General features: G+C 40.1%; 1 protein-coding gene across 1 annotated transcript in view; it reads right to left on the reverse strand.

Moving 5' to 3' along the window:
- IGF2R (insulin like growth factor 2 receptor) overlaps window positions 1-20,042 on the reverse strand; it is a 58,618-nt gene that overhangs the window by 15,536 nt on the left and 23,040 nt on the right. Inside the window, exons 11-34 of the mRNA XM_064446955.1 lie at window positions 19,661-19,825; window positions 19,205-19,345; window positions 18,643-18,789; window positions 17,611-17,742; window positions 17,050-17,197; window positions 15,690-15,867; window positions 14,986-15,101; window positions 14,405-14,567; window positions 12,726-12,905; window positions 11,819-11,920; window positions 11,045-11,146; window positions 10,215-10,389; window positions 9,853-10,020; window positions 9,105-9,248; window positions 8,215-8,393; window positions 7,766-7,853; window positions 6,018-6,224; window positions 5,510-5,640; window positions 4,696-4,793; window positions 3,720-3,856; window positions 2,908-3,098; window positions 2,127-2,253; window positions 1,622-1,744; window positions 325-587 (exon numbers count right to left, since the gene is read on the reverse strand). Of these exons, the coding sequence (XP_064303025.1) occupies window positions 325-587; window positions 1,622-1,744; window positions 2,127-2,253; window positions 2,908-3,098; window positions 3,720-3,856; window positions 4,696-4,793; window positions 5,510-5,640; window positions 6,018-6,224; window positions 7,766-7,853; window positions 8,215-8,393; window positions 9,105-9,248; window positions 9,853-10,020; window positions 10,215-10,389; window positions 11,045-11,146; window positions 11,819-11,920; window positions 12,726-12,905; window positions 14,405-14,567; window positions 14,986-15,101; window positions 15,690-15,867; window positions 17,050-17,197; window positions 17,611-17,742; window positions 18,643-18,789; window positions 19,205-19,345; window positions 19,661-19,825 (3,605 nt within the window). The remainder of the gene's footprint in view (window positions 1-324; window positions 588-1,621; window positions 1,745-2,126; window positions 2,254-2,907; window positions 3,099-3,719; window positions 3,857-4,695; window positions 4,794-5,509; window positions 5,641-6,017; window positions 6,225-7,765; window positions 7,854-8,214; window positions 8,394-9,104; window positions 9,249-9,852; window positions 10,021-10,214; window positions 10,390-11,044; window positions 11,147-11,818; window positions 11,921-12,725; window positions 12,906-14,404; window positions 14,568-14,985; window positions 15,102-15,689; window positions 15,868-17,049; window positions 17,198-17,610; window positions 17,743-18,642; window positions 18,790-19,204; window positions 19,346-19,660; window positions 19,826-20,042) is intronic.

Raw genomic sequence — 20,042 nt, forward strand, 5'->3', positions numbered from 1 at the left:
AATCATCAATTCCCAAGTAGGTGCTCAAATAGAAGATACAGGGCTTTACAGGGAAGCAGCTAAATAGGTTCCACAGAGGGACTATTCTGACGCATTAAAGTTTTAACTTGGCTCATCACGCAGACCAGAAGTTTGCCAAGTATTGTTCATCCCTGCTGAAAAAGTCAGTAAGAAAAATATTTGAGAACTTCTACATGAATTTGGGTTCTCTACTACAAGAAGAGACCTTTCCATCAAGCGATTTAAAACATACACTGCTACTGTGCCTAACCCCACCACCCCAAATTTAGTCTCACAAGTGTTTTCCACAGAAGTAATTCTTACCTCTTCCTCACACGCCAAGGAAGTATGCCAAGAGAAATAACTAGTGCATGTCTGCTCGTCAAAAGACAGAAAAACAGGCCGACTGTCATCTCCAACATCAGACTTGCACACAAAGCTAAAATAGCTTTTATGCTTCAGTTCAGGGTCTGCAGGGCAAGTATCTCCATCTTCATAGACAAGCTTTAACACCTGATCTTCATAAGTTAAAGTTTTATTCAGTTTTCCAGCATTAATTGATTTTGGACCACCAGTGATGCAGACAGCTGAAGTGAAAAAGAAAAATTAACAAAATGGATCATGTCTGATGTAACTGTCCTTAAAAACTGCTTGCACCTTACAACATGAACAGCAGGAAACTTAATATTTTGGTCTCACTTTTGTTTTCCTACAAAAGACAGGCTTTGTCTCACCATCTGGAGCTGCCATTAAACTGAGCTGAACTGCGCTGAAACAAAAGACCAAATATTGTCTTTAATACTTCATTAACCAGCAGAATGTACTGCCTCTATATATGTTTAAGGAATCACAAAGCACAGTGTCTAGTTACCACTTCCCTTAAAACCAAGAGATTAACATAAAATGTCAGCCAGATTATATATTATTTTATTTTATTAAGAAGCCTCTTAAAAAAACCAAGTCAATCCGGTATTTTCTTCTAACTACACAAAAATAATTTTCAATTCACAAGCAATACTCCTATTTTAGCATTTAAGATGCTTAAATATCATCTCGTATTCAGTTTGACAGAAGAGCTAGCAATTCAACCTGCTCTTAAGCAGCTTAAAATACAAGTGAACTTCTACTGATGTTTCAGAAGCACCCAAACAGAACAGAAAGCTAGAAAGAGGGTTGGCAAGGGTTTGAAGTGCGGACACAAGGCTCAGTGCAGATGCATTACAGCAACACATCACCACAGAGCAGTTTTTGTGCTCAGCTCACTCTAGCTGAAAGCCTGTAACTTCTTCCTTTTCACAACAGCCAAGAAGTGCAGTAGAAGCATCTACACTCCTGCCCTCAGGTCCAAAAGAATATCCACTATTCAGACCTAAAGGGATTGGACTGGAAGCACACCCATGTAAGTTTAGGAATGGAATTTGATAAGAATACATTGCTTAGTTTCCTAAAACAGCTTTAGGATCTGTTCCTAGCCAACTCAGCCACACAGCTGTTCTCTTCACTACTCCCACATTTGCAGTAAAGCCTGCCCCTCACATTTTACTGTAAACTTGAGCGTAAGTATTTCCTTTGGGTACACTATAGTCAGCAATTACAGTCTCAGAGGGGATAATATGCTTACCAGCTCCATTTGCACATGAACTTTTAGCTTCAGCACAAACGTTCAACTCAATTTTTCTGTTGTGTGAATCACTGATGGTATAGCCAGACTCTCGCTTTAGCGATGTCAAATCAAAGAGGTGGCCTGTGTGCAGATCAAGGAATAAATTTAATCTTTTATTCAGATTAAAAATCAAGACATTTCTTTGTATTAAAAGCTTTCAGTAACTTGATTAGTAGGAAGGTCAACCATCCTCTACTTGCCTGCTAGCTTAGAAAGGAAAACAGTTACTAATTCATATTAATAATTAGAGGTAAAACTAGTTTCAGAACTACAGACTATTTATGTTCCAAGGGACACTGCAATACCTTACAAGACATTTCTACCCAACCAATAAGCTTGTAGTCACTATCCAGAGGATGCATCACCCTGCCCTTTGCTATTGAAGTCCCTCAAGAACACTAACGCAGTAGTTCCTCCTCGAACAGCCCCTTCCACATACAAAATCCTGAGGTCTTCTCCTCACCTGTTGCAGGATTAGTTACCCTGCAGTCATTCTGCACATTGCTTTTAAGAGGACACGCAGCAGCAGTGAACCACAAGAAGGTATATTCACAATCTTCAATGGCCGTTATAAGTTCTGGCTTCGATTCCTAAACATGAAACAGTGGAGAAAGCAACATCTCTACAGTGATACGGTAAGATTCCATGCCACAGGGTTATCTCTGAAGCCTGTAGCTGAGTTCAATTCAAATGACAGTCCTAGGACTTAACAGACCATCATGGTCCAATGAATTAACCCCATGACAGAGTATTTGAATATTTCAAATACACAACAGTACAGAATCATTATCAGAAGCAATAAAATTGATGAGAGGAGAGCTAAAGGCAGCCTAGCAGATCGACAGAAAAATCCAAAAGGTGAGGGTAAGACATCTTGCCAAACAGAAGAGTACTTAAAGGCAAGGCATACAGATATGCAACAGTTAAGACCTACACGGCCAATAGCATTATTTACTACCTGAAACACTTTCCAACCTGCAATACATTCATCTTCAAAACACAGACAGTTTGAAGCTATTTCAGATGATAAAACCTGTGCTAGCAGATTGTACAAAGAGATCTCAAAAACTACTCAGCATCTAATGTTCAAGTAACCAATAAGCCAGTCTGCTTACAAGACTGTCTCCCATCCAGCTCCAGACAATTAGGGAATGATAGGAACTGCCCACCATTCTCCATGCACATACAGTGGTATGAACAACTCATGAAAACATAAAACCCAACTTACAAAGAAGCCCACTTACAATTTTGCTTTCATCACACTTGAGGCGCAGTATTGTTGTTTTCTTGCGAATTTTATCTGGACACTGCTCCCCGTTAATATATTTCAAAATAGAAATACTATTTTCCCACCGGGGACCATCAGCCACTTCCCCAAGACTTGTACATTTTGCACCCTCCATGAGGGAGGCAGCAGCATCAGAAGGACAGGAACCTATACAGATGAAGAAAAACTGCTTTACTACTCCAAATGTTATTAAGGCTTACTTGCCTGGAATGAAACTCCACTACTCTACTTTCAGGTATGTCATGGCTGATCTATCTCCAAGCCACTGTCCAAACCATACTCACTGGTTCCTCTCCCACCCAAAATCACAAGTAGCAGCAACAGTGTCACTTCACTCAAGGTCATTTAGAAAGCAGTGGCAGCTACTACTGGGGAAGTAGACTACTACATAGAGTAAAAGGCCAGAGTCTGTTACCTGGTCTTCCACTGCACAAAATGTGGAGTCGGTAGAAGATGCGTAGAGAATTCTGAAGTTAACATCTTGTGCCAAAAGATTATTTTAATCTTTAAGAGCTACAGCAGACTTTGGATAAGGATGGAAGAGCTAGAGTGCTGAAGTTATCAAGAGAAGATAAGAGCTACTAGTGAATCTCATCCACCAAGCAGATGGTAATCAGGCCTGCAATCTACCCTTCCCTCTGGTGCTGAAGTTACACTGTCTCCACATACTTTGCTTTGCGACTTTTTCCACTCTGAACAACCAGCAGTACTGTCCTACTACTTGCCTCCCCTAGCTACAGCAAGAATATATTTTTATTTTGCTCTTACGTGCAGCACCATATGGTACTAAAGGCTTGCAGACATTAATATAGTATTTCTGCGTAGAAGCAGATAGAGCAATTGCCTCCCAATTCTCTCTGTGCCGTGTCAGAGATGAAAAGTCATAGAAGTTTCCTTCATCATCCCTGTAAGTAAGACAAAGGATTCAAATTAAGAGGCATTTTAAAAAAATTAAGTAATTGTAAGTTATAATTCTTAAGTTACTACAATAACTTTTAACCTAACAACTCTGTAAGCAGAGTATCATGCTGGAGGAGAAATCTGCAGACCCATTGCTGCCTACAAACCTCAGATTCAGTACAGAGATATACCACTGCACCAGCCATCCCCACCGTAACTGTCCATGTACACACAGCCATCAGCCAATGCAAGAGTAATTCTGACTTTTCCTTGAAGCGTACAGGCTTTCAGTGCATGGCAAGCACAAACGCACAGTTATAGTGGATTGTTTTACCTCCGGGTAGAAACCTATCATGGTGTTGGATGTTAAAACTCTGGGCCAATTACTAGCCACATTTGACCCCACTTATCAAATCTTAATGAGCTAATACTTGGTTGACAGAAATAGATGACATTTTTCCTGGAGCTTTGTTTGGTGGAAGTTCCAAACAGACAGCAGTTGTAGTCTTGTTTAAATTAGCTATAGTTAAATAATAACTAGACACTTGCAACCACCTAACGTGCTCAGAGTTCAACCACGATCAACTGCCTTCCCAACAGTTCACTTTGATACTATGCTTACTCCCCAGAAGAAGCTCAAAGTAGTATTTTTCTTCAGTGAAATTAGTTTTAGGAAGTACAGAAGTCACTTAAAATACATTGCATTGACACTGAATGCCACATTAGCTCATTGCTAACTAAGTCCAAACACAATAGCTACAGTGGAAGTACTGAGCTGAGTTGCAATAAGGCTGTATTTGTTTCTGTCAAACAGATCCACTTTAAGTTTCTGGAAACTACTTACTTGCAGGAGCACTCAGTAGATTTTACAGGTGGGCAAGCATACTGAGTATGCCATTCAAACATGTAGGTACAATCTGGAGTTTCCTTCAAAAATACAGGCTGAAAGAACAAAATACAAAAAGGAATTTACTTTCCCGTTTAGACACAATGAAGCTACCAAAATGTCTCAGTGTTGCTTCAAGAAGATCCAGGAACTTGTATTTACGTATTACCTTAGAGCCACACTATGCCTCTGACTAGCTGAAAGCATGGCTTCTCCCAAACCTGAGTTTATCCACATACACACTTCTGATAAGAGGGTGGTTGTTAGGAGCTTCTGCCTCCTCCATGAAATTAGGAGAAGAGCAAAAGTAACTCTAGGCACCATTGTTGAAGAACAGGACGGAAAGCACAAGCACAGAGAGGGATACTAAAAGCAAGTAACCAGCTTGTTTTGGTCTGGCCACATAACACCTGCTTTCCTGCAGATTCATCCTCCTACTTTTTATTTCTTACAAAGAAACGGCCGTTATTTCTGGGAGAACATCCCTTCTGAACACGTCCAAGAGCTTTGCCAATGGCAGGCATCCCATAAAGGAACAACATGCCCTGACTTTCCTGGGGTATGATGGAAGTACCTTCCATAAATAGAGAGTGCAAACTATTCCTCATTTTTTATTACACCTCACAGGACCTTTCAATCTCCTGCCTAATCTGTATATGATTAGGCAGTCTTTGAAGGAAGCTAGTTCATGTTCTTCACCTCACCCTTCCACACGTTAAGAGGGCAACTCTGGAAGACAGTACATACAGGAAGAATATGTTCAGAAACTAACCTCAGATGTAGTCTTGTCACAATAGAATAATATGGCAGTTGACCGTTCGTATATTTTATGACATTTTTCTCCACTGGTGTAATTAATCATTATTAAACCATTTTTGAAAGTCAGTTTTTCTGTAAGTAAGCCTAGAAGCAAAGAGTTGATAAAAATAAACAGCTAATCCAATAAAAACACAACTACAGTAATGCTTCTGGCAACAGGGTTATATAGACAGCAGTAACATGCACAATTAAGTACCAGTAGAAAGACCTCAATCTTCCTCTAAAACTTGTGACCTAATTATTGAATGAGTACTCCAGTACAGTAGGGTTAACTCATTCCTAATTGTGTGTCAAGATGACTATATACATGACATTTTATTTGCACATGAAGCAAAATTGGTAGGGTGCTTTATCTCATAATATGTATGAGATTAGCAAGAATCCCTCTATCACACGGCAGCTTCAATTACACCCTGGTTAATCTTCCCATCCTCTAAATTCCTTCCAATCAAGTGCTATACCTGCTACTTTTCTCAAAGTACGGTCCGTCTTCTTTACTTGACACGATGACACAGTGTGAGCCTCTTGTTTGCAAGGTTCTGTTATTTCTCCACAAACTCTGAAGTAGTAGTCATATTCATCTGTACTCACTTTTATGTCTTTATTGGAAAGTGGCTTGAGGTTATAAACATGACCATACTTTGGATCCTTCACCTGGCAATCCTCTCCTTTAAAGAAAAGTTAAGAATTTAAAATAGATTTAATTATCTGCGAGCCATGCTAAATATACTTAGGACAATTAAGGCTTACTGGCACAAATAAGGCCACAAAAATGAATAGTTGGCACCTTAGGGCAGTGACACTGAAGAACCATTTTAGTCCAGTTAAGCAGCTTGTTTCAGGAAGTCACCAATACCTAGAACTATGAGACTAAGCTACAAATGGAACATTTCTTGTATAATTGCCACTAAACCAAGATGCAGAACTCACACTGTAGTTCAAAAACTACCTCAAAGTGGCCTCACAGGTGGTTCTTTCAGCCATGCCAAAGGTTAAGTACAGAACCAGGAGACACCAAGTCCAGCATTTAGTTAATTATCTGGAAAGAACAGCAAGGTCGCAAGGCCGAAGCAGAAGCTGTCCTAGATGTCAGTTTTGTATCTTTTTAACAGCTATAAAGTTTGAAGTTAGGAAATAATTTATCATAGGAAGTGTTAGCTACAGCTTACACGTCTACCAAGATGTATACAGAAAAGGTTGGGGAAAATTCTAGTTGCATGGATCTAATTAGCTGATATATATCAGTAACTTCGGTGCTGATCAAGTCCTCAGTTTTAAAGTAACCCTTTGCTCAATATTCCGAAACTTTTAAGAAAAATATCTGATTGTATCACTCAGATATTTATTGATTATCAGATATTTTTATCAGAATCCAAATATCCAATTCTCAGATATAAGATTATTATGCTCCGCTCAATCATCCAACAAGTTAGTACCAAGTTAAAGACATCACATCCGTTTCCCTCCCTTCAAAACCACAACTCTTGTCACCATGGTGTCCTGCACAGTAATTGTGTACTACAGAGCAGTAGCTTGCAAACTTCTCTCTTATGCCACATGAGATCACTGGCAGTTTCAATAATGCCTAGGACTGCTGTGACAGACCCTTTACAGTAAGTCTGGATTTTTTATAAGGCATTATCTACAAGTTGCAAAACAAAGCCTGCAAGGGCAACGAAGATACCTGCACGCTCAACTTCCCATCCAAGAGCTAACTGAGCACCAGAATTAGAACCTGTGATTCCTTCTTGCATGTCCTGGAGTCAACTGTGAACTCTGATACCTGATACTGTCCCCCATGGTCTAACAAGGGTCAAGTTTACAGTATAGCTTCTGGTCTTCAGTAGGGGACAGGGAATGACTTGCCAGGCATAGGATCAACTGCGTTCTCTCTCTGATGCTTTTAAGGTTTACAAGACACTAGCTAGTCGGCCTGTGATTTAACAAGGTAGTACTATGATTTGTCAGAGACAGCAATTACTACTTTATCTCTTTCCCTGGATAGGGAATTACATTTGCCTGTCATCCTAAATTGTACTTTTAATGCTAGGTGTGACTCTTAATTGGCTTAAAGCTCAGAAGAGACACCCCTCCACAAGCCAGCACCTTTTACAGAAAGATTCACAGGGCAAGAAACAAAATGTAGCTTCCCTATTTACTTTTTTTACACATTTGTTTGATATTTTAAAGCTCAAATCACTACACTTACCTTCTGCTTTGTGAACAGGACATGCTGCCAAGGTTCTCCAAACAAATAAGAACTCACAGTCATCCTCTCGCTCAAACATTGGTGATCCCTACAGAAAAGATCCGTATGAAGGAGGCTTACTACCAATTGCATTGCAAGCCTCAAAATGTACATACAGAATCTTTGTTTTTGTAGTTGCACAGTCTAAGATCTCTATTATTAAATTTCAGTACTCATTTTCAGCAAAGATCTGCTTTTGGTGGCTCACAGGATTCCACGATACAGTTTACTGTTGTGTTCTATGAGCTCAGGAAAGCAGGTGTAAGGAGAGACAAGGGTAAAGCCTGCATACAGGATACTACTATATAGAAACAGGCTCTCCATTCCAAGAGGAATAAACATAGGCTACTTTGTTATAGTAAGTCCAAGCCCTAAAATCTTCATTAATAGCAATTGGCACAGAAAGTTACCATTGTTTGATCGCACTCGAAGATTATACGTGTAGAATAACGCTGCTTATCTTTGCACGTGTCACCATTCAAGTAGATAATGCTTAATGATCCATCAGTAGCAGCCTGTGGGTTTATCTGGATGACTCCAAGGTTCTTGCTTTTATCAGCATATTTCACACAAGATCCTATAGCACCACCTACAGGAAAAAAGAAAAAGCCTGTATTTTAGTTCAAAGCTTTGATGATTAGAGTTAACTTTATTGTAAAAGCCATAATGGAGTAGCTTTAAGAGAGCTTTGAGCATTGTAGCAGACTGTCTCAAACTCCTCAAGCAGAACAACAGAAGTGTTTTCATAAATACAGTCAGAGACATTACGTGACCAAAGCCTTTGAGGAATTGAACAAGTTACTGTCCTGCATTCACTGAAATCTTTAAAACTGCACTAACATATCTGCTCCGACAGACTGATAAAAGAACACAGCAACAGGTTAAATAAATCAAACTGGCTAGAAGTGCAGTAAGATGTGGCAGAAGCTTCTCATTCCCACCTCATTCAGTTAGGAGGCTTCAACAACATTTAACTTTGCTTTCTTTAAAAAAATTTTTAAAAAAAGCAAGGATACTGGTAAATACCGCCCTCAATGCATTTTTCCCAAATGCATTCCCATGCATCTCAATGCAAGAGTCCTGATGAGCATTAAGACTGCCGTCAGTTTGAGAAAGTCAAGGGTTTGAGAAAGTCAAGGTTTATTATAACCCTTGACACACCTCACCCAGGTCCACGCAAGTTCAGCAACTGAACAGGCAGGATTCAAGAAATCCTACTAAAATAACCGGGGATGTCATTCTGCATATAGGGTCTTGCATCAGAAGTGACAAGTCAAGAAATGCTTGCCACTTGGCTTACCGGGGCATCCAGGCACATAGGGTAAAGGCTTGCAGACATTCAAGAAAAATGTTTGCTTCTTTGCTTCCTTTGAAGTGTCTATAGCAACCCATGGTTCACCCTCTTTGCTCAAGTCGCTTAAGTCATACTCATTGCCAGCAGCATCTGAAAGAGATGTGGTGCATACAGTAAGCTGAAAGGCAACTTATTAGATACTTGCAGCAGTATTGGGTTTGCAACAAGTTTCACTGATGAATACACATAACTGCAAGTAATTTTCAGAATCACATTAGATATCTGTTGAGAGAAGGTACTGTTGCCATAAAAATGTCACTACACCAAATGTAGAACAGATGGTTCCCTTGATGGTTACTTCCCACAGGTAGTAGGGAAGTCAGTGTACTTACTACAAGTACTACTCCACAATTCACAGGTGCATTTTTACAGAGGCCAATACTAAATTAACTTGTTTTCTTCGGAGTTGGGCTAAAGCAGCATCCAGTCATGATAAGGATTACAGGTTTTTAAAGTGATTATCAGGTCTCATGTATACCACTACGTTCCACATCAGCTTCTTGCCTGTCTTCATAATTTAAGCCTGCTTCAGACAACTTACCTCCTCTCCCTCTCTATAACTTCTATGAAGACTTCAGGTCTTAAAACTATCTACACAACAGGTATTCTTAAAGCCCTCCTCTCAGAAGCTTGCTCTTCAGTTAATCCTTCCAATATTTGTCAGACAGAGCTCACAGAAATTCCAGGTACTTACCTGTAACCTGGCAGTCTACAGGAGCAGGAGCACAGGCCAGAGCTGTGTGAAACTCAAAAAAAGTATCATGGATGTTCAGCATGCTGTTTACCTCTTCACGCACAAACTTAAGCTCTCCAGGATATGAATCATTACAAATGAAAGTCACTGTGAACGTGTCTGATGTTCCTGTAAAACAAACACTTTGCTGCTGCTGCTTCACTCAGGAATATCTGAATTCAGGTTCAAGCTAACACTTAACTTGAAAATTTTCTGGCAGTCTCTTATTACTAACTGCTTCAAGGAAGCAGGTATTTAAAAAAAAAAAAAAAAACCACAACATAAATAAGCATTCATCTTCACTGCATATTTCCTGAACTCACCTGATTGCACATGAAGAGGACCTCTGTAGGTGAGAGTTAGAAACCCTTCACCAGACAGATACAGGGTTTTGTCCAATTCCACCAGCCTCACTGATGTCAGATTTTCTGCTTCACATCCAGCAGCTGTTTTGCCATTGATTTTCCCACAATCTGGCATGGGTCCACAAATGTTTAGCTAGAAGTTTTGAAAACATGTGGGCGTACACAGTATTAACTGCATCAGAAAAATTAGGTCCACATAGCCTTTGCTACATCGCTAAAACTCACTTGTCAAGAACTATTTTAAGCAGCATGACACCGTCTGTCATTTCTAGACTGCAAGATAACCACTGTAATACAGGAAAAATATCTCCAATCTTCAGCTTACAGGGTCCACAAATTCTCCCCACTAGAAGTGCAGGATGTGGTTTAGCAAGTTTATTCTTAGACTAAAAAAACCACTACAGTAGTATCTGCGGACAGCCTAGCACTGCAGATTGCATTAAGAACACTGATACCGACAGATTAGATCCCTTTCTAGGCTTCCACTGTCCAGTTCTTCAGCACCAGCAGATCAACTGCTATTACACAACAGTCCATAACTGGAAAACCATGTGTAGCCTCGGAAGTGTGGCTACCTTATCTCTGCTAAGAACCTGAAGCTCGATGCTTTTAAGACCATTTGAGATGAATCACGTTATCTTCCATTCCTCCCCTCAAGCACAGTACTGTCCTGCCAACTCCAATTTCATAAGAGGACCAAGTCAAAACTCCACTTGCTCACTAAGCAAGACTGGAAAAATGCAACAGCAGCATCCATAAGCAACAGGTTGTATAGTGAGAAACCTTACCAAGAACTTCTTCCCAATGCCAGTAGCCATATAGCCCTTCTCAGAAGCTAATGGCTGCAGATTGAACAGAAAGCCAGTGTTTGGATCTCGCACAGAGCAGGACTAAAAAAACAAAAACAAAAAGACAGCATTATTTTCTCCTTCTGTGTTTCTTCTATTTTAAGTTTTATCTCTACCCTGTTTAAAGAGCCAAAGTAGTGATTTACACATATTCCTAGCCTGCATAACAATTAGCAACTTAATCTGGATAACCAGAATACAGCACTGGCCGCAGCAAGACCCCATTCAATTCTCTTGCACAGTTGTCCATCGACATCAGCAACATACCAACATATCAAAGTGCAATTTAACAGATAACTTCTATCAGGTTAGCAAAGAGCAAGGAAATTTTAACTGAGGGTTGTTTTCACACTAATGTGTTTATCTTGAGACCTGTACAGTAGAAGCAACTGAGTAGCTCATTTAAAAAAAAAAGCCTCATTTGATGATCTGTACACAAACAAGTACAATATATATCCTCACATATAAACTCAGTTTTATAAACTCAGTTTTATTAACAACCTTGTGAGGGAATGAAACTTTCAGTGCCACAGCAAGTAATCTGTTCTTGAGAGACAGCACTGGAATACTTTAGTCAGAAGTTACACATTTCAGGAACACTTCAAGAAGAAAGCAGTAAGATATCACAAGACTCAATCGTGATCAACTTGAGACTTCACTGTACTTAGTTTTCTCCAAGGGTACACTGAGTACAATTATGTCTCCCTTTCTCACCTGAGAATCATCTTTTGTTTCCTTGATTGGACAAGCAGCCTCAGTTTCCCATAAGAACGTGGCCATACATTCCTGAATAGCTATAAATCGTGGGCTGCTACTCTGGAAACAGATTGCAGAGAGAAGACCAGAATAAGTGTAACAGCCAACACCTTCTCATGTTTGAGATTCCACTGTATAAGAAACTGTCTGGTTCTTTTAAAATACTTCACTGCAAATGCACACAATTCTCACCCCCTTCCCTCTCCCCTATTTATTTTGAAGGTCAATGCTCAAAACTTTGTCTAGCTAAACACTTAGCATGTTATTAAGCTTTAGCAAAGAACTGAATCTGACATCCAAATATTCAGATTAAATTCAGTACTGAATCTAGACATGCATAACCAGGCCTTGTCTCAGTCTAAGCTTTGAAGAGTTTTGGGGTAAAATGCATAGTCTGCTATTAAAAAAAATAATAAATCAAGCAATGCAGAACTGTTAGCTGAGGTAACAAGGTAACAGGAGCATTCATTATACACACTTCATTTCACTGTTTTCAGGCAAAAGCAAAGCAGTTCATAACTGCTCCAAGTCACAGATTTTCAACATACCTCTTGGGCTGAAGATCATGTGAGTGAGGGGAGTAAGATCTGCATTCACAAACCAGCAAGAACAAGTCTAGGCAAGCTCCAGTCTATCTCCTCAGTCTAAACTTCAGTATGTGGAGTGCTATCAGCAAAAGCTTTATAGATTTAAGAACTCCTCTAGAATCAATAAGCTACAGCCTCAAGAGCTTTCTCTATTTTAAGTCCTCAAGTCTCCCTTGTCATGAATCTGCTATACGCTATACATCTTCACGTGGCTTCACGTTATATAATGGAAAAACCTACTACAATGAAGCAACAACTGAAAGATCATTTGTCCTTACAAGAGTGCTTTTGGAACAGATGAAGTGGATGGTGGTGGTATAAGTCATTTTCTTTCCATCAGCATCAATGCACAGAGAGCCATTTGCGTAGGTTAGAGAAATGTGTCCAGGTCTTTCAACTACTAGTTCTTTGCTGGCAACACCGAGATTACTAATAGAGGTGACTTCGAGGTACGAATCCTAGAAATAAAGAAAAGCATGTCAGCAACTCTAAACTCAACTGAAAAGTTTTAGATACAGTCAAAAAGAAGACAATAGCCACCACAACCATCCTGTATACAGAAGGTTATCTTGAGAGTTTTGAAGATAAAGGTGTGTAGAGATCCCCCTACATTTCTCCCCCATTCTGTACTTAAGTTTCACATGTTTAACAGGCAAGCTCCACAAACAGGCATGGTTTGGTTTTTTGTTTTTTCTATTTTTAGTATAATAAGGTGCCTTTAGTGCCTTCCAACAGCCGTCCTCATCTCACCAGCTACACAGCTTAGGATTTTAGGGAGGCCTACGCCTCATGTGTAGTAAGTAGGATTTAATTTGTACAGCTCTTTAAAACACAGTTTGTAGAAGCCTCCAGGCATTCTTAGAATTGACCTTAGGGATCTGCCAGGCTTAGCAAAACCTAAAAAGCACTAGCAGAAACTGAGAATTAGAACAACAGTAGGTGCTACTACCAAGGTCCAAATTAATCTTTACTTCTGCAAGATAACTGGTGTTTCCCATTTTTAAGGAACTATTTTAAGTTAGAGACAAAAACAAACAGAATAATACACCCCCAAAGCAGCTCTCCCTCCTTTGTTTTTCTTCTAAAAAAACCTCCACATCTAGGTTGACCTAATGTGCTCACTTTTTACTCTAGTGCCTTCAGCAAGGAAGTCCTAAAGTGTCTGCACATGTAAGTATGTGGTCTTACATAACAAGGACTAATGGAAGCACAGGGAACTAGTAATATTTAGCTCAAGTGCCATGATGGTGATGTATAGATTCAGTCAAACATCCTTTTCAACAGTACAGAGAGAAAGTGTTCTCTCCGTTTTACAGGAGGAATTAGGGCAGGTTGGTGAACCTCTAGTTCATCTTTCCCTACAGCTCTGAGTAGCATTGAAGCCAGGCCTTGGGGGAAGTGTCCATCCAGCATGTCAGCACAAACAGTCCCATGATAAACTGTTACACTTCAGGGAAATACAGAAATCGAAGCCCATAACCACCACTACCACCTTTTTCTTTTTTTTTTTTTTTTTTTAAGCTTGGCAACTTCTGCCTATTCTACGTCTCAAAGCCAAAGAGAGCTCAGAGGGGGGTGACAAGGATTCTTTAAATGCATTTCTCCCTCAGCTCAATCTAAAACAAGCCAGAAGCAAGACAGAATATCCAGGAGAGCAGCCTCTTCCTTAAGCAATGCTAGCAATCTGAGACCACAGCAATTTACACAGAAAAGATGCAGATGCCTCTGCAACAGAGGACAAAGAACCATGTCAAACACGACGTAGGAACACTTGTAAAAATTAAAGCTTTGGTCTTTGAAGAGGTGGACAGGAGGTCTACCATTCTGCAATGATGGCTACACAGAATACCACTGTATTTTGCACAAAGAAGCCAGAATTCACGTGCCTATCTTGCATAGCCCTTGATTTCACTCACTTGACAAACCAGCTCTGAGCTGGGATGGAAAGGCTACTCACATGATCACGCCCGTATTCCATCTGACAGACAGAAGCTCGCCGGTCACATCCTCGTACAGCAACCAGTGGTCGACACACATTTATGTAGTACTTCTTCCGCTCACTTGGTTTTGAATTATCCATAGCATACCAGTTTTCACCTCTCTTCTCAGATTTTGCTAAGCTGAGCAGGAAGAGAAAGTTCTACGCTAAGAACACATTCTTCATAGATTCTGTCTAGCTTTCTCTGTCAGTCAAGAAACAGAGCAACCATAAGGCATTTCAGAATAAACTTTTCCCCCTCATTTTTAAGTGTTATAATTAAAAAGAGTACTCCTAGGAAGTACAGCACAGTTGACAAAGTAATAAAGTTTTTAAGTAAACAGAACAGTCCTAAAAAGTGAACTTACATCTTAGGAGGCAAGTCAATATACTAGAGGGAAATACTGTCTTCATTTCAAGATACTTGCAGTTAGGACTGTCACAAAAGATTAAGCTTCTAGTGCTGTCTACACAGGAAGCCAACCTCATCCAGTGCTAAGCTATCAGCCAGAACACTAAACTAGAATAGCCAAGTTATGCTGTATATGTTACTTCCCTACCTTGATAAGTCATACTGGTCCATGGTGCTGGGATCAGTCACAACACATTCCAGTGGCATTTCAGGACAAGCATATTCAGTGTACCACCTGAAGTTGTAGGTATAGTTATCTTCTATCTAAAAAAAACAGCAGAATAGGTCAGTGAGGCTTTTCACACAGAATACTTTGACTCGCAGCTACTCCTTTATATGTTAAGCTTTTTATTCCCCCTTGGTTTTGGGATATACCTTCTCAGACTGATTTTTGTAGGTCTATTTTGTTATAGATCTTGTCATTTGCTGCATCACCAAAAATAGTCTTTCCAAAAAATAACAGAACCAGAGCAACTGGAGCAATGTAACTGCTGTCTGCTGTGTTACAGGACACACAGTCCTACTAATTGTTAGTTCTCAGCCAGTTTGGGTTTTTTTTTCAGGTAGAAATATTAGTGCTTTTGATCCCCTTGTAATTATGTGGCTGAGAGACTACAGAAGAGTGGAGTAAGAACCTGGATCCAGGTGAACAGCTTACTGTTCAGTGGTCAAGACAAGCTTTATGGCTGCAACAAGAGGCAAAAACACCAAGAAAAATAGCTATTTCTCTTTGTCTGCATTATAGATACTGGATATTTCCGTCCATGAACCCCTGCACTGGCCTAGCAGCAATTAATTATTGTCAGGATTCTGGGATGGAGATCTTTTGCTTCTTCATATAGAACTTCTTACCTGGTATTCAGGCTGACCTGTTCCAGCCTGACGGTCACACAGGAAAGTTATATGGGTAGATCTCTGTGTTTTCTTCTCATCATTGTATGCTGTACCATTTCTGTAGGTCAACTGAATCAGACCATCATAATATGAAAGTCTGGAACTGGGCAGTCCAAGACTCCAAAACTGATCCTTACTAGAAAAGAAGAAGTGGGCTTTGATACTGAACAGAATGCGAAATTAATTCTCTCTTTAAGAGAAGCCTTACAAGTAGTAAGCATACAGGGAAGTTTATAGAATACACTGTAATAAGGCAAAAGAATTATGCAAGGTTGACTAGATATAAGTGAGCTAGGATAAACAGAATGCTGCCATAAAGGAAAAACTTAAAACATGACCAGGTGTCCTTCTCTGGAAAGGAAAGGAAGCTGTACCTTGCTTAGATTTCTAGAAAACTTTAACACTCCCTTCTCTAGAGGAGTGACAGAAATATCAGGTTCCCATTCTCCAGAGTAGAATTCAAACTGCAGACACCCTAAGGCTGGACTCAAACTGGTTCCACACAAATACACGTGGACAAAGACCTAGCACTGCACAACAGCAAGTCTTCTCACTCAGGGAAGAAAACTGCCTTCACATGCTGTTAGCTTGGGACCAGTTGTGGTTCAGGGAGGTTTCTTTAACTTAACACTGGCTCTGTCAGACCTAGCTTGACCACTGTTTCTAGTGTCTGCAGTGAACACTCTTCTGCTGGAGAGTAACTCAAAGTCAGCTCAGGTACAGCTGCATGTGTTTACACTGTGCCACAACTCTGGCAACAGGTTGACCTGGAACCTGAAGTGTACAGGTACTACCTCAGACACAGCTTGTAGAAATCAACAGCAATGATGCTGTTAAGAGTAGCAGTACACACCGGACTGTGCCCGTGCAGAGCTTTTAGCAATAGAAATATGGTGCAACACCCAAGCTCTGGGCTCCACCTCTGCACAAGGCAGCCAGCACTCATCCCAAGTGCAGCAGTGCTTCTTTAGGCCAACTCTTGTATCCAGCTGACTCTGAATCCAAATTGTGGGTTGGCTTAATGCAGCTGCAGCAGTTAATCTACAGCTTACAGTCCCTATGGGAAAACGTAAGGGGGAGCAATGGACACACTAGATCTCAAAAGCTAGTTTAAGCAAGATCGCACGTGTGTGCGCTTTGCTTGAAACAGCTGGCAGCATAATTAGTGCACTACCAAATAATATTTTAAGCAAATTACCTGAATCTGTAACAGTCAGCACAGTAATTATTTTACATGCAAATTGTTCACTGTTACATACAGACAACACATCATGCAGCAAGAGATCTTCTATTACAGACTACAGAACTAGTGTCTCACCTTTGTGTTACTTGGCATGCTGCTGATTTTGTGTGACACAACTCCTCCGGCACACTGCCACAGATGTTTATGTAAAACAAGTATTCAGTAGTATTAACTATATAGTGCCCATTTTTCTTGGCCAAAGGTGATAAATCGAAAGAGAAGCCTGATCGGGAAAGAATAAAGTTCACCAGTTTAATTTTTTCCTGCCATCTCACAGGTTTTGATTCTACTAGTCACACAGCTAGTTCACTTTCCCCCAAATAAGTCTCCTTCCATGTAGTTATTGTTCCAGAAACGATTTGGATGGACATACTAAAAGCATGTTTTCTTATACAGAGATATTTACTACCGTAAAATGCACATTCCATCTATTTTCTTCCACAAACACTGGGCAAAGGTTAAGCTTGTGCTGTTCTGATCCTCTATACACATGTGCTTAAAACTACTGCGTTCAAATGTTGCGGGTGCTTAGACTTAGACTGAACTTGCTTTGTTGTTGCATGTGAAAAGGACTCAGTGTTGTGACACAAGCTCTATTCCTCACAACCTTTCAATTTGCTGAACATACATACATACCTGCCTGAGGATCAGAGACTTGACAGTTATCTCCTTCAGTTTTAGACAGGACACACGCAGCAGCAGTATACCAGTCAAATGCATATGAACATACACCCTCAGACATCAAGATTGGAGCACTTTCTAGATCACCTGGTATCACAAGAGCAATGCATTACACATACAGACAGTCAGGCCACCAAAAATTAACTACGAATATAAGCCTAGGAACTCTAACTCCTCCACAAGAGCAGACCAAGAGTAACTGTTACAGGTACCTCTCCTCTGAAAATGAGGGCTAAACAGAGCCAAAAATTCCTTGCATCCTCCTCCCAGAATAAAAGTTTAGCCCAGAGATGAAGATGCACTGCTCAGTTTGTAGCTGAGTACTGCCACACCCTTCAAAGAAAAAGTTTGCTTTGATACACAAACCTGGTGTTTTCCTAGTAAAACTGTTGCTTTGTAGCAAGTAGCACATAACCTGATCCTAACATCCAGCACAGTTGGAGGATTCAGTTTCCTCAGGCTGAGATTGAGGAATGCAGGTTTTCTATTTCCCTGGAAGATGGTTAAATTAGCGGGCTATTACATGGAGATGAACAACATTAACTTCTGCAAATGCTTCTGCTTCTCATGATCTACAAGCAGTTTAGACATAAAACATACTTATTGGAAAAGAAGGTTAAAGAATCTGACTGCAGTTCAGAACCAGTCTTTCCTATCCCTAGAATGTCTTGATGGGAAGTGCTTTGTATAGTTTCCAGGTATTTGTGGAGCTTTAAACTCTTAAATGTACTTTCATTATGTTTGAGAGATCCTTAGTTCAAGAGACTTACTCAAGGGTCTTCGAAGGGTGCCTGCATAAAAGGTGAACAGAGCTAAATACCTCCAATTACATCGCTATCATCCTAGTAAACAAACCACAATGCTTCAGCTTTTGCATAGAAGGAAATAAGACAGATGCACATGCTAATATTTAGCACTCATGCCTACACATATTAAATGACATCCAGTTTTTAACTGCATCAGAGAATAGCGTGTGGATATTCTCACCTGGTCTGCACAATAGAGTGATGACAGTTTTGATTTTTTTGTTAACACCACAGCTGTCTCCATTTGAATAGATAAGTTGAATACTTTCTCCAACCTTTTTAGGGGGAGACATAAATGTTCCAAGATTCTTAGTCTTGCTTTGTTTATCTGTGAAGATAGTAAATACATCACTTTGGTTTCCATGGAAAGAAGTGAAGTTTACACTATTGAGAGAATAGTAACCGGCCAAATGGAAAGTCTTAAGAAAGCATATGGTTAGGAGTTTGCTTTTAACCTCATCAAAACCATGCTACAAATCCTAGAGGAGAGTGTAATACCATTCTTTAGTTAGAAAAGGCTACTTGCATTGTTTCCTCTAGGGTCTTTGGGAGCACAAAAGAAAGATGCTCCTTACTTCTGTTTGTTCAAATAACTGAAGGCACTCACAGCAGCCAACTCCGTCTGCAGAAGTGACAAGCCTTAAGAGTCTTTTAAAAAAAAAAAAAAAAACAACAACAAACCACCAAACTCACAAACCAACAAAAAATCCCCACGACAACAACAACCAACCAAAAAGACTCACCTACAGAGCAAATAGCAGCAGTATCTGGGCAGCCAGAAGCTCCTCCTCTCTTCAGCACTTTATGGCAGACATTGATGTAATAATGCTTCCTCCCTACCTCCGAAAAGCTACTGTCCACAGCTTCCCAGTTCTGGGCTAACTCTGAAATATAGGGGGTTGTTAATAACAAGTCACCTGGCTTAATTGTTTTAGCCTCTCCATGCCAAAATGCCTTTTATCACAAAAAAAAAGACCCACATTTAAAACCACTTAAGATGATAGCAACAAAGGCAATCACGGATATGGCTACTTTCATAAGACACTCACTCCTTTTGGGATGAGGGAAGTGAATGCTAGTACCCCAGAAATTCACCAGGAAAAAGCAAAAGCTGATTAATGCTCAGCTAAAGAATTGCACTAGAGATGGCATGTAAACTCAGGACAAAAGTCACTGAAAGCTAATTTTCATTGCCGTACCTGAGCTGCGGATCAGAGGTGACAAGTCATAGTGTTTTTTCTTATCAGCAACTCTGCAAAGAAGATCTTCTTTCTCTTTAACACATGCATATTTTGTATCCCAAGTAAAAAAATACGTGCAGTCCACTTCACCAGCAAACACTGGGGTACCTCTCCCATCATTACCTTAACATTGAAGACAGATAAACAGATGTTAGGTTTCCAGTGGGGGAAGGGGAGAAAAGCAAGGAGACTTGAGGACTAGCAATGAGCAAGGAAGATAAAAATCCTTTTGCTGCATGGGACTTGTGTTTGTGGTTTGGGTTTTTGGGGTTTGTTTTGTTTGGGTTTTTTTTGGGGGGAGGGGGAGTTGTTTGGGTTTCTGATTTGGGTTTTTTTTGCT

This window comes from Phalacrocorax carbo, chromosome 3 (assembly GCF_963921805.1).
Source record: "Phalacrocorax carbo chromosome 3, bPhaCar2.1, whole genome shotgun sequence".
NCBI lineage: Eukaryota > Metazoa > Chordata > Aves > Suliformes > Phalacrocoracidae > Phalacrocorax > Phalacrocorax carbo.